This window comes from Pinus tabuliformis, chromosome 5_1 (assembly GCF_031772625.1).
Source record: "Pinus tabuliformis cultivar Carrire ecotype Pingquan chromosome 5_1, CPIR1, whole genome shotgun sequence".
NCBI lineage: Eukaryota > Viridiplantae > Streptophyta > Pinopsida > Pinales > Pinaceae > Pinus > Pinus tabuliformis.
The window spans coordinates 52417304-52430455 of NC_142305.1; the positions used below are offsets into that span (position 1 = coordinate 52417304).

General features: G+C 39.0%; 1 protein-coding gene across 3 annotated transcripts in view; it reads right to left on the reverse strand.

Moving 5' to 3' along the window:
* LOC149163415 (uncharacterized) overlaps positions 1 to 13152 on the reverse strand; it is a 344148-nt gene that overhangs the window by 208254 nt on the left and 122742 nt on the right. For all 3 annotated transcript variants that reach the window (XM_089430741.1, XM_089430740.1, XM_089430739.1), the window contains 2 exons: positions 5266 to 5314; positions 5077 to 5136 (listed from right to left, as the gene is read on the reverse strand). In XM_089430741.1, the coding sequence (XP_089286867.1) occupies positions 5077 to 5136; positions 5266 to 5314 (109 nt within the window). The remainder of the gene's footprint in view (positions 1 to 5076; positions 5137 to 5265; positions 5315 to 13152) is intronic.

A 13152-nucleotide genomic window follows, 5' to 3' on the forward strand; every position in this document is an offset into this window, starting at 1 on the left:
AAAATGCAACCAGCTTAAGAAGAACCATGTCATGTCATCTAAATAGCCCAGCTCATCTAAATTCAATTCACAGTGGAAAATTTTACTATGGTTGCCTTTGTGGAGTAGGGGTAATAGAGACCGTGTGCAACACCCACTCCTAGGGGCAAACAAATATAATACCACCATGTAGTAAAGATATGCTTTGTCATTATCAATCTATCAATAATCACTAAGACACTCTACACAAAAGCCAATTCACTACCTCACATCATCATTATCCAGCCCCACAAGGGGAATGTTGGAACCATCATACATGAACAAAGATATAGCACTCTCTAAACATGATGAGTAGTATACCAAGAACAACACCATCACGCCAAACATACCAGGTAGAATGCATCCAACACATACCATGAGGGTGATCCATCAATCAAACGCATGCAACATGAAGAAAATTGATAGATGAGCCATGGCCATGAGAATCCAGCAAGGAGAAAAGTAAGATTCCTTCACCAAAACACCAACCCAATCAAATAAAATTAGCATCTCCAAGCATACGAGTGTAAGCCAAAACTCTCACAAATGGAAAAAAGCTCATAAATAAAACAAGGCCTTTAGAATTGCACCCCCAAGTATAGGTGTCGGTAATGGTGTTGCACAAACCCCCCCCCCCCAGGATTTAAACCAGGATCCGAGTCCCATACGGATCCATGGGGGATCTGCTGCCAGATCCGCGGTTCGGAAATCTGGAACCGCGGATCGGGCCGGAAATAACGAGTCCTGGAATTTTGGAACTGTGTCAGCCCGATTTGCGGTTCCGAATTTTCGAACCACAGATCTGGCATCGAATCCGCGGGGGATCGGGCATGGATCCCAAGCAAATCCGATGCTCGACGGGCGGTTCCATGGAGTCGACCCAAAAGAACATTTTTTTATTTTTTTTTAACTTGAGTTGGGGGTGGGTTTAGGTTGAGTTAGGGAAATGATAGATGGGGATAAAGCTCATTTCCTCACTCTTGTATTTTTGGAGAGCTTGGAGAAGAGAGGAGAAAGAGAGAAGAAGAGAGCTTGGAGAAGAGAGGCTTGAAGAGAGCTTGGAGGAGTGAAGGAGGAGGAGCTTGGAGGAGTAAAGAAAGGCTTCCATCTACAAGAGCTAAAGAGGTAAGTGCAAACCCGAAACTCCCTTATTTTTGTCATTATTGTTTGTATTTTTTCTCCTCCCTTTCCTACTCTTTCCCATTCTTTCTTCTTGTTCATTTCATTGCAGGTTGTCCATCTATATTCATATTCCAAAATGGTGTTCTTTTGGCTTCTATGTATCATTCCACTTTTGGTTTTCATGATGGAAAGGGGGAGTAGGAATAGAAGGGGAGAAGAACAAGAGGATATTGGTCCCCATATGAGTGACCCAATGGATGATGAGGAGGAAGGGTTTGAAGAGGAAGGGGATGAAGAGAACACTGAAATGCTAGAGGGGAAAGTTGAATGACACCCTTGTGGAATTATGTGACCAAACTTGCAAACTTGAATGGGGAAAAGGTGGTGGAAGCTACAAGTTTTTGTGCCCTCATGGTTGTCATGGAGGAAAACCATATAGTGGTTCATATACCCGTGTGAGGAGGCATCTTTGTGGGGTTTTGGATAGTGATGACAAAAGGGGTGTCGTGGAAATAGCAATTTTCCCAAAGGTTTCAGCTGAACAAAGGAGAAAATATATCCAAATAGAGGAGGTTTGTACAACAAAAAAACAAGAAACAAGAAATGCATTCTGAATCAAGTGCAACCTCTAGATTTGGTAGCTCATTTCCTCATGGTACTTCTGCAACCTCTGGAAGTAGAAGAACAATAGGGGATTTCCTTAATGTTGTTGGGAGGGATGATGTGGATGGAAAGATAGTCTGGTTTCTTTGTGCTTGAGGTGTACCATTCAATGTGTTTCGCTTTCCCTATTGGCATGATATGGTTAAGGCCATCAATGAAGCCCCAAAAGGATACAAGAGCCCCAAATATGAGAAAGCTAGAACAGTGTTATTAGAAAGAGAAAAAACAAAGGTTCAAAGAGTTTTGACATGTTTTACAAATGAGTGGGTGGATTGTGGGGTATCCATTGTATCAGATGGGTGGAAAAATGTTAGAAACCAACATTTGATAAATGTTCTTGGTGTTTCTGCTAGTGGTGCAGTATTTATTACACCTCATTACTCCTCTTCCGTCAGTGCAATTGCCCAAAACATTGCAAATCTCCTATTGCAATCAATCAAAGATGTTGGTCCTAATAATGTGGTTCAAGTGATCACTGATAATGCAGCGAATTGTAAGGCAGCAGGAAAAATTATTGAGCGTACTCATCCACACATCTTTTGGTCTGGGTGCTTGGTGCACACATTGAACCTTTTGATGCATGATATTGCAAAGCATAGAGAATGTGGATGGATTAATGAGCTTTACAAGAGAGGGAAGCAACTCATTAAATTTATCACAAGGCATACAAGGGTAGACTACTTTTATGGCACTTACTCCAAGTTGCAGTTGCTTAAACTTGCAAAAACAAGATTTGGAAGTTATTACCTCACCTTTAGGCGGCTAGTGAAGGTGAGACAAGCTTTAACTAATATGTTGACCCCTAAATCATGGGAGGAAATTAACATTGATAAAGATGGTGCTAATGTAGTCAAGGACACTATTCTTGACAGTTACTTGAGCACAGATTAAATATGTTTTGCAATTCACCAAACCAATTTATTACACGATCAAGTTTGCAGATTCAAATCGACCAATAATTGGGGAGGTGTATGAACAAATGGATAGCATGTTGGGGTAGATTAAAGACATTGTTGAGCCTAGAGATATCACCTTGCATAATTGTATTTGTGCAGAGGTGGAAAAACGATGGGATATGCTAAACGTTCCATTGCATGCCTTAGCATATGTTCTGACACCTAAATACTATCATCCATCATGGCTTTCAACACCAACACCTGGGGGGAGCAGGAAAAAACCACACCTAGATCCAGAGGTTCTATCTGGTTATATGAAAGCATTGGATAAATTAGTCCCTAATGAGGAGGAGGCTGCCATGGTACGGAAACATTTGAGCAACTATACGCTTAGCACTGGTCCATTTGGGAGCATGCATGCAATTAGAGATCGAGAGAATTTTTCGTCTCTTGAGTGGTGGAACATTCATGGAGGTGCTACTCCACTTCTACAAACTTTGGCAATGCAGGTCCTATCGCAGGTGGTAAACACTTCTTCGATAGAGAGGTGTTGGAGCTCTTATTCTTTCATCCACACTGTTAAAAGGAACAAGTTAAATTTAGACCGGACAGAGAGCTTGGCTTATGTTCACTACAACTTGCAATTGTTGTCCCATTATTGTGATGATGCAAAAACTAATAAAGACCTTAAGGTTTGGGACAAAAGTCCAGAGGAGCCCAATTTGGAGGATGGAGTGTTGCGATTAGAGCAATTGGAGGATGCTCTTATCTAGGATGATAATGATCGAGTTGAGATGCCACCCCCATACGGCACCTTGGTTCCCACATTCCATGCTTCAACACCAATAGCAGGGGCTTCATCTTCATTAGTTCCACAGTCAATACCACAACTTCCAGAGCCACCATCTTCTTCATTGCTACCACGTGGAGGCTCATGTCCTGGTGGAAGGAGGAGAGATTAGTAGATATATTCACAGTTTACTACTTTTGTCATAGATTAGACTTGTAGACTCTTGTTGTGAATTTGAACTTTTTGTCTTACTCTTCCTAGTTCAGTGTGTACTTGAGTCGTGGTGGTGGCCAAGTGGCCTATTTTGTAAACATTATTATTTGAATTTTGGACATGACTCATGTTGACAATTGCTCACTTGCTAGATAAGTTGCTTGAATGTTTGATGATTTTATCTTCTAGATGTTTTATGTTTTATGATATGCTTAAAAATTTAATGTATGTTTGTAATTGCTAGAATCTAGATGGTTGATACTCGAATAATTAATCATTGATGTACAATGGAATCATGGATGCCATATCTATCTTGATTTATGCAAAAATATGCATGTTTTCATGTCTTCTACAACTAATTTGGTATTTGGGATGTTTTTTTTTAATATAAATGCAAAAAATATAACATATATATATATATAGATAGATAGATAGTAGATGCTCCACTTCCTAGATTTTTGGGAAATGATGCTTTCACGTCCCCGCTTCATGCAACGTTGGTCGGTAAACTTGATCTCCTCCCTTTTGAAAAAGAAACGATAATCTAAAAGAACCTTCTTCGATTCATTGAATATCATGACCTTGGTTTTACCTCAATTGACTATTAACTATCGAAGGTCATAAAATAGGTTCACAAAGCATCCCTCTGTCTCTACAAGGCCTCTAGGGAATTTGGATGAGGCCAAAAGAATCACATCATTAGCAAAAAGCACAATAGATATCAAAACCTTGTGAAGAAGGCACACACCTCCATCCTAAATATGCACACGTAGGAAGGACTCCAATTCATCAATATAAATCCCAACAAAGTCGAATTATGAATTTACAGTTTAAAAAATTTATAGGCATTCCCGTTGATGAATCACATTGCCTATAGGCTGACTAATCACAGAGCATTGACAAATCAGAGTTATTATTTAAGAAATATGAAAGGAAAAGTCTGTTGATCTCTACAAGAAACTAATTAACAGAGCAAAGAAAAGCTTCACATACACAATTAAGTATTCATCTCCATACATGAACTGGAATTAGGCATTTATCAAGCTCTAATAGTTTGTGTTCATTTATATGCAGTTATACCAGTCAATATGAAGGATTTCCAAATCAGCTTTTGCTTTTTCCACAGCAGCCTTTTCACTGGGGCTAAAACTATATGATTTAGCTTATACGATGTGCAATATAAGTCATTCATTGAACAAATAATTACTGCCTAATAAAACAATTTTTCCTGATATACACAATGCAGCAAGGGTGATCATCAAGACACAAATCGACTTGTAATAGTTTTCATGCAACGATCTGTAGAAAGTGAAAAAAACAACATGTTAAGAGTAATAATAGAATATACATAAAGCAGTTTTTAACTTCTTTTACCTATCTACATCATCTTCTGACAAGTTGTGGCCAGTAAGACTCTTCTTTAGGGGATCTAATCTGGCACATTGTCAACATTGCACTTAGAATTTCCATTCGGCAACATCAAGCCATATGAGTTCAGAAACCTGCATTTATAATAATCTCTGACATTAGAAGTTGGAAAGAAACGTTATACTTTAGTATTACCCATTTAAGCTGAAAAACCATTCGGGTATCCAAGGAAGCTGGATGAAAACTGCAAAGCAACGGAAGGACACTAGTTAGTGACATTTCACTAGAATTCTCTAATACATCAAATTGTCCCTTTCATCATAGAAAAATAAATCACTAAAAACACTCGCACCAGTTTCTTTTATCTTTGTCCATTTTCTTTTAACATATATACTGTCATCTGATCATCTCATAGGAAATCCTTTGTTCTCTAGTATCCTTGAGTTGTACATGTTACTTTATGTTGTCTACATGGTTTATGTTGTCTGAAACATTTTTTATATGCTTCGTTGTAAAATATCCATTTACATAAAACTACTTATTTTGTTAAAATCTGAAAGATATGATTTCTTCTAGGAAAAATTCATCCCTGAGCTGCAAAATTTTAACACTCCCTCTCAGCTAGGGAGGAATTTATTTTTGCATCAAAGATCTTTGCTTCCTCTAATCTCATCATTCATCTCAACTCAACTCTGCTCTGAAACATTTATAACAATGAAGTCGCAATCTAAAGAAGAATCATCCACTTGACACAAATTTGGAAAGGAAAGGATCATCACATGTCACATAGACAAGGATTACACTCAACCAATTTTCATCTCAAAAATTAAGTGATAGAACACAAGCATCACATAGACAAGACTCAAACAAGTCACACAGACAAGAATCAAACACAACCAAGTGTCAAGTGGTGGAACACCTACATCCTAGACAAGTCACACAGACAAGTCTCACTACACCTATTGGCTAGATAGGTGGCTCTTCCCACATCCCAGATTGTGGGTTGGATGCATACTGAGGCCTACTCTTGCGGCACACACTACACAAGAGGCCCCTCATCCTCAGGAGATTTTCGGCATCATTCCCTAATCCCGTGAGCTCTGATAGTGGGGAAAGGCAGCTCAGTGTTCTCGATCAGTTGTGACCGCTTCCCGGAAGGGTCACGTCCATAAGTCCAAGCTTCTCTCTAAAAACCAAGAACTTTCCTTTCAGTAAAGGCTTGGTAAGAATGTCAGCTATCTGATCATCAGTGGAGATGTGATGGAGCCTCACTGCTCCTCTCTGCACCATATCTCGAATATAGTGATACTTGATCTCAATATGCTTGGACTTATCATGAAACACAGTATTTTTTGCAAGACGAATCCCACTCTTATTGTCACAATATATAACTGTTGTGTCTAGAACTTGCTCAAATAGTTCCCCAAAAAACTTTCTCAGCCAAACTGCCTCACAGCTAGCCATGCTAGCAGCAATGTACTCAACTTCAGTTGTACTTAGTGCAACAGACTTCTGCTTTCTGCTCATCCAAGAGATCATGGCAAATCCCAAGCTAAAGCAGCACCTAGAAGTGCTCTTTCTATCGGCAAAGTTGCCAGCCAAATCAACACCAGTATATCCATGAAGTCTTACATTTTTAGCAGTGTATTTCAATCCTATATTGATATTTACATGCAAGTCTCTGAGTACATGTTTTGCGGCAATCCAGTGGGCATGAAAGGGATCAATCATATGTTGACTTAAAGTGTTTACAGTAAAGCATATGTCAAACCTAGTGTTTACCAAAAACATCAAAGCACCAATGAGTTGTCTATACTCTGTGGGATTTGCTAGACTAGGTCCTGCAGCTTTGCCACATAATTTCTTAAAGTTCATTTCCATAGGAGTATGCATGGACTTACATTCTACCATAGCAAATCTTTCAAGAAGCTTAACAACATATTTTCCTTGAGAAAGATAAATTTCACCAGGTCTTTTCCAGACCTCTAGACCCAGAAAGTAATGCATCAAACCAAGGTCTTTCATTTCAAATTCAGAAGCTAACTCCCTCTTACATTGGAGGATAACAAGTTCTCCTCCTTTCAAGAATAAATCACCAACATACAATACCAAAATCAAAGGTATATCTTGGACTATCTTGAAGTAGAGGTTTGGGTTTGCACTACTTCTTGTGAAACCAAGCTTTATCAGGTACCTATCAATGCAAGCATACCAAGCTCTTCGAGCTTGCTTCAGCCAATATAAGTCTTTCTTCAGTCTACATACGAGTTTCCCTATCATGCTCTTCAAATCCTTGTGGTTGTTCCACAAATACCTCTTCCTTGAGGAATCCATGCATGAAAGAAGTGTTCACGTCCATTTAGTGAAGAGTCTATCCCTGGCTAGCAGTTGATGAAACAACAGATCGAATAGTAGTATATCAAGCTATAGGTGCAAAAATCTCATTGTAATATATTCCCTCTTTTTGAGAGAAACCTCTAGCTACAAATCTAGCCTTATATTTTTCAATACTACTATTTGCACCATGTTTAATCTTAAACAACCATTTGGAAGTAACAACTGATTTACCTTCAGGTCTAGGAACCACTTCCCAGACATCATTATGGATGATGGAGTCATATTCTTCAATCATGGCATCTTGCCAGACTTGTTATTTTGCAACTTCTTCAAAGTTACATGGTTGTGCCTGAATGATGTTGCTCATGGCAGCAACATACCCTTGAAACCGACTTGCCTTTTTACTTTCTCTGAATGTTCCTATTCGGGCAGCATGTTGTTCAACATCTTGCAAGGTATCTCGCAGCCATAGTGGTCTCTTTCTGGTAGGAGGATCATGTGGTGGAGGATCTAGAGGATCCATGGAACCCATTGGATTATCAACAAGCTCATTCTCAGGTTCCAGTTCAGACTCAGATGCAGCTTATTTTTCATTAACAGCTTGTCTTTTAGCAATGGCAGGAGGAGGAGAGTCTCTTGTTTTTCTAAGAGTTGCATCTTCATCAAATGTTACGTCTCTGCTAAACTCTATAGTTCTTTGACCAGGTACATAAATTCTATAAGCTTTTGAATTATCACAATAACCAACAAACGTACCTTTCTTACCTGAAGCTTCCAGCTTGTTCCTTTTCTCTTTTGGCACATGGAAGTATACAAGACAGCCAAAGATTCTCAAATGACTCACCTTAGGCCTTTTACTAGTGAAGACTTCTTCAGGAGTCTTATTGTTTAAAGCCTGATGAGGAGTTTTGTTTTGCACATAAACAGCGGTATTGGCAGCGTCTCCCCTAAGAAACTTTGGTAGCTTTTGATCATGTAGCATGGCTTTGACTGCTTCCATAATGGTTCTATTCTTCCTCTCAACCACACCATTTTGTTGTGGATTGTACGGCACAGTGGTTTCTTTCTTTATTCCAACATTTTTGCAAAGATCATTAAAATCATTGGAGGTGAACTCTCCCCCGTTATCAGATTTGAAAGCTTTAATCAACTTTCTAGTTTGATTTTCAATTAGAGCCTTCAAATCTCTTAACATGTCAAATGCTTACCCTTTCTTTTTCAAAAAGAATATCCATGTCTTCCAAGAAAAATCATGAAATACAAGTAGCCACCAAGAGAAGTTATAGGCATAGGTCCACATAAATCAGAATGTGTGAGCTGAAGTACCTGACTAGATTTTGTTTTGCTTGAAGGGAATGGTCCCTTTATATGCTTTCCACTTGCACAAACTGGATAACTCCTTCATGATCGATTTTGATCTCAGGCATTCCAGAGACCATCTTCCTTACATAAGGTAAGGCTTTGTAGTGTAGGTGAGCAAATCTTCTATGCCATAGCTCACACTGAAAATCGGTATCATGGACCAGTGCATGAATGGCTTTACCATTGACTTTGTAAATCCCTTCACATCTTGATCCAAGAGTGCAGGCTTCTCTCATAATTGAGTTCAAAGGCTAGGTTAGAACTTTTCCATTAATAAAAGCAACTTTCACTCCTTTATCTTCTAGAGCAGATATGGGTATGAGATTCTTTTTCAAACCAAGGACATACAAAACTTCTCGCAGAAAAATAGATTTTCCATCATCTAACTGAAATCAAACTGAGCCATAACCTTTAACTTGGTGAGTAGAATTATCTCCAATGATAACATTTAAATTAGTCTCCCTCTCAACTAGATTAGAGAGTGCTTCTTTGTAACCAGTAAAATGTTTGGAAGCACCATTATCAACTAACCAACTATCAAATGAATCTGCAGAAGAAGAACTGGAAAGAGCAGAAACAAGAAAATATTATGATTGAGTTTTTGCTACATTATTTCTATATATTGGATTTCTTGTTTTCTTAGGATGCCATTTTTTTTAATTTTCAAAAGAGTTTTTTCTATAATTAGATTTGTTTTTGAATCTAGGTGCTCTTCTTATTTCTTTACAATCACGAACAAAATGACCATGCTTTTAACAGTTAAAGCATCTAACTTTTGACATGTCTAGATTCCCTTTATTTGATTTGAAAACAAATTTTTTTTATTACCTTTCTTTCTCTTGTCATAGGCTGAAAATGCAGTAGGTTTTCCTTCTTCATGATGTGAAATTCTCCCTTTGGAGATCATTTTGGCCTCCTCTTGGATACACTTTCCCAGGAGCTCATCAAATGTGGGAATAGTGTTGATATTGCTGATGGTGGTGATAAAAGTCTCCCAAACAGGAGAAAGGCCTCCAAGTACAATCAACACCATTTCTTTGTCAGGTACAACTTCACCAACTATTGACAGTTGATTCCTGATTTTGGTCATTCTCAGGAAGTATGCTTGAACCTGTTGGTCACAGTTGTCATTGATGTCAATATGGTATTGTTGAAGATGGTTAAACCCTAATTGCTTGGAAGCCCTAGCCTAGCCAAGCAAACCTTAACCCCAATATTATTAATGATGTCAAAACCCTAATTGTCCTACTGAAGAAACCCTGGAGTTCCTATCTTGGAAACCCTAAAAGCAAATCCTTAGCATAAATTATTGAAACCCTAATTTGTTAACTAAACCTTAATTATTGAAACCCTAACCCTTACCCTTAATCCTAATTCATAAATTTCGTAATCCCTATTTACTTGACCCTAATTCTTAAATTTCATAACCCTATGTGCAACCCTAACCCTAAACCTTAATGTCCTAAATTATTATATCCTTTATTCCTATGATAATGAAACCCTAACCCCAATACCTCAGCGATAATTACATAATACATTCTATATTACATATGCTCCATATTACATCATAATAAATATGTTGAACATATTACGTAATGTTGATTTATGGCAGGCATCGGATGTGCTCTTAGCCTCAAAATTTGCAAGGAGGCTAGGACACATGTATTCCAGAATATTCAGAAATCGTTTTGGGAAATTCCACCCGGAGACAGTTTTATTAAAATAATTAATTATTTTTAATGGACGCCTAAGTCTAAACTCAGGAAATTAAAATAATTAAAGGGTATTAATTAAACTGGGTATGAAACTTCTAGAAGAAGACAAGGATCAAGTCAAAATGATATGAGCCATTGATTAGAATCTAATATGGGCAGTTGATTATTCAACGAGAAGATTATAAGGACTTCGATGGGCATTTGAAAAGGACATCAGGTAGACACATAACGCAGATACTCAGTTGCCCAAGTAGATCGATTTTCTCACTGGCTGAAGTTCAGCAAGAGGAAATCAAATCAGAGGGTGAGTTGCAGGTGAGAGGGAGAGGGTCTCAGCAATAGTCGAGAGTGCAGGAAATGGCAGGAAGAGGTAGCAGAAGAGGGACGCAGATCACCCACGCAGAGGCAGTGACGCAGGGACAACGTAGTCACTACGCAGTGTGGCTAGCGTGAGGGCAGTAGGTCCTCTCAGGGGTCAAAAATCACTGTGGAGAGGAGAAATTTGTTTGTAAAATTTTTCTCAGTCATTCTTCTTCTATTCTGCTAGACGTAGATTGTACATGAGATATTGTTCAAAAATAATAAAAGAAACCCTCATTTGTTGCACCGGTTTTACCACATTGGGTTTTTCCAGGGACAGTTGTCCAAAAACAATTGTGTTAATGTGTTATTGTTGTGCTAGTATTTTCCTTACGTTTATTTAGTAATTAGTTTGTGAAGACTGCAGCGTATGTATTTCAATATTTGCCATAGACAACTACAAATAATTTCTTTTAGTAAATTAACCAATAGAAGAAATATTATCAGTTGTTGCAATAGGATTTGGAATTTCCAGATTTTCACATGGTATCAGAGCATAGACAGGAGGTAGGAGAGATCTAGTGCAGTAGAAAAGGGAGCAGCATAGCATTGTATACGTAGTTGCTTGAAGTCCCCAGAAGGCTGCGCAGTCCTTGGGCCAGGCAAGTAAGATTTTGAGGGAGAGTTAATTCTCTGAGTGAGTCAGCAGAGAATCAATCTCCAGATCGAAGGGTTGTCAGAGGCAGAGGGAGCAACTGTGGTTCTTTTGCAGAGCAGATCTCCAGCTAAAACGCAGTGTCTTGCAGTAGTAAGTACAGCGTTGAGAAGGAGAATAGCACGGAACAACATGGATAGTCAAGATGTATTATCTTCCAGATTGGAAGAAGAATTCGCATGTTTGTCAAGTTCAGCATTAGCAGGTGTTTGGTATATTGATAGCGGGGCTTCAGCTCACATGACTGGAGTACGAGAGTACTTCTCTAGCTATCAAGAAGAGAAGATGGACTTCCATATCACTATGGGAAACAGAACGAAGTGTACTCCAGTAGGAAGAGGCACCATAGTGTTTCAGACGGAAGCAAGAACCAGCGTAAGAGCCACTAATGTGCTGCTCGTGTCAAGGTTAGGAATGAATCTGATTTCAGTGTCCAAATTACAAGACAAGGGGTACGATGTATACTTCATTGGAAGGAAAGTGTATGTCAAACATCCCAGCTGGAAGAAGAAGAGACAAATTGGAGCTCGAAGCAACAGATTGTATAGATTGCAGCTCGAATCTCCAATGGCATTGATAGGTAGTAATCATAATGGGGGAAAGGAACTGAATAAACTATGGCATAGGCGAATGGGACACTTACACCATGGAGCACTGAGGATGCTCAGAGACACTGTTACAGGAGTTCCAGTCCTTAGTACTGAGCATGATGATGTATGCAGAGGATGCGTACTAGGGAAATATGCTAAGGCAGTTTTTCCCAGTAGTGGCAACAAAGCAAGAGGCGTGTTGGGATTGATACACTCAGATATTTGTGGTCCGATGTCCACGAAATATCTTAGCGGTGGCGATTACTTGTCACCTTTATTGATGATCACTATGGAAAAAACTGGATCTATTTCTTAAAGACCAAGGATGAGGTCTTTGATCGGTTTAGAGAATTTATGGCTCTCGTAGAAAACATGACAGGGAAAAAGATAAAAGTATTGCGTCCAGATAATGGTGGAGAATATATGGATAAAAACTTCACAGATTTCTGTGCAAAGGAGGGCATCAAAAGAGAGTGGACAACTCCATACAATCCACAGTAGAATGGAGTAGCGAAGCGGAAGAATAGAACAATTGTCAGGGCAGCAAAGGCTATGTTATATGACCAGGACTTGCATAGATTTTTATGTGTAGAGGCATGCAACACAGTGGTGTATATCCAGAATAGAACTCCTCACAGAGCATTGGGGAAGAAAACACCTGAAGGAGTCTTCATAAAGAAAAAGCCCGAGGTGAGTCATCTCAAGTTATTCGGAAGTGTGGCATATTGTCACATTCCAGACGAGAAGCGTAGTAACCTGGATCAGACTGCAAAAAAGGGGTACTTCATAGGGTATAGCAAGACCTCAAAAGCATATAGAATCTGCATTCCAAGCAGCAGGAAAATTGTAGTAAGACGAGATGCAAAGTTGATGGAAGATAGAGCTTTCAGAAAATATCGAGAGATCCCAGGAGAAGATCAGTCAGCAGATGTTCCATTAGTCCAACAACAGCAGGGGCAACAGGAAGGACAAGCAGGAGGACAGATATCAGGATCGAGTACCGTAACTAGCACTAGTATTTCATCAGGAGTAGGAGATTTAGGTAGTTCTCAGCAGATGGAAC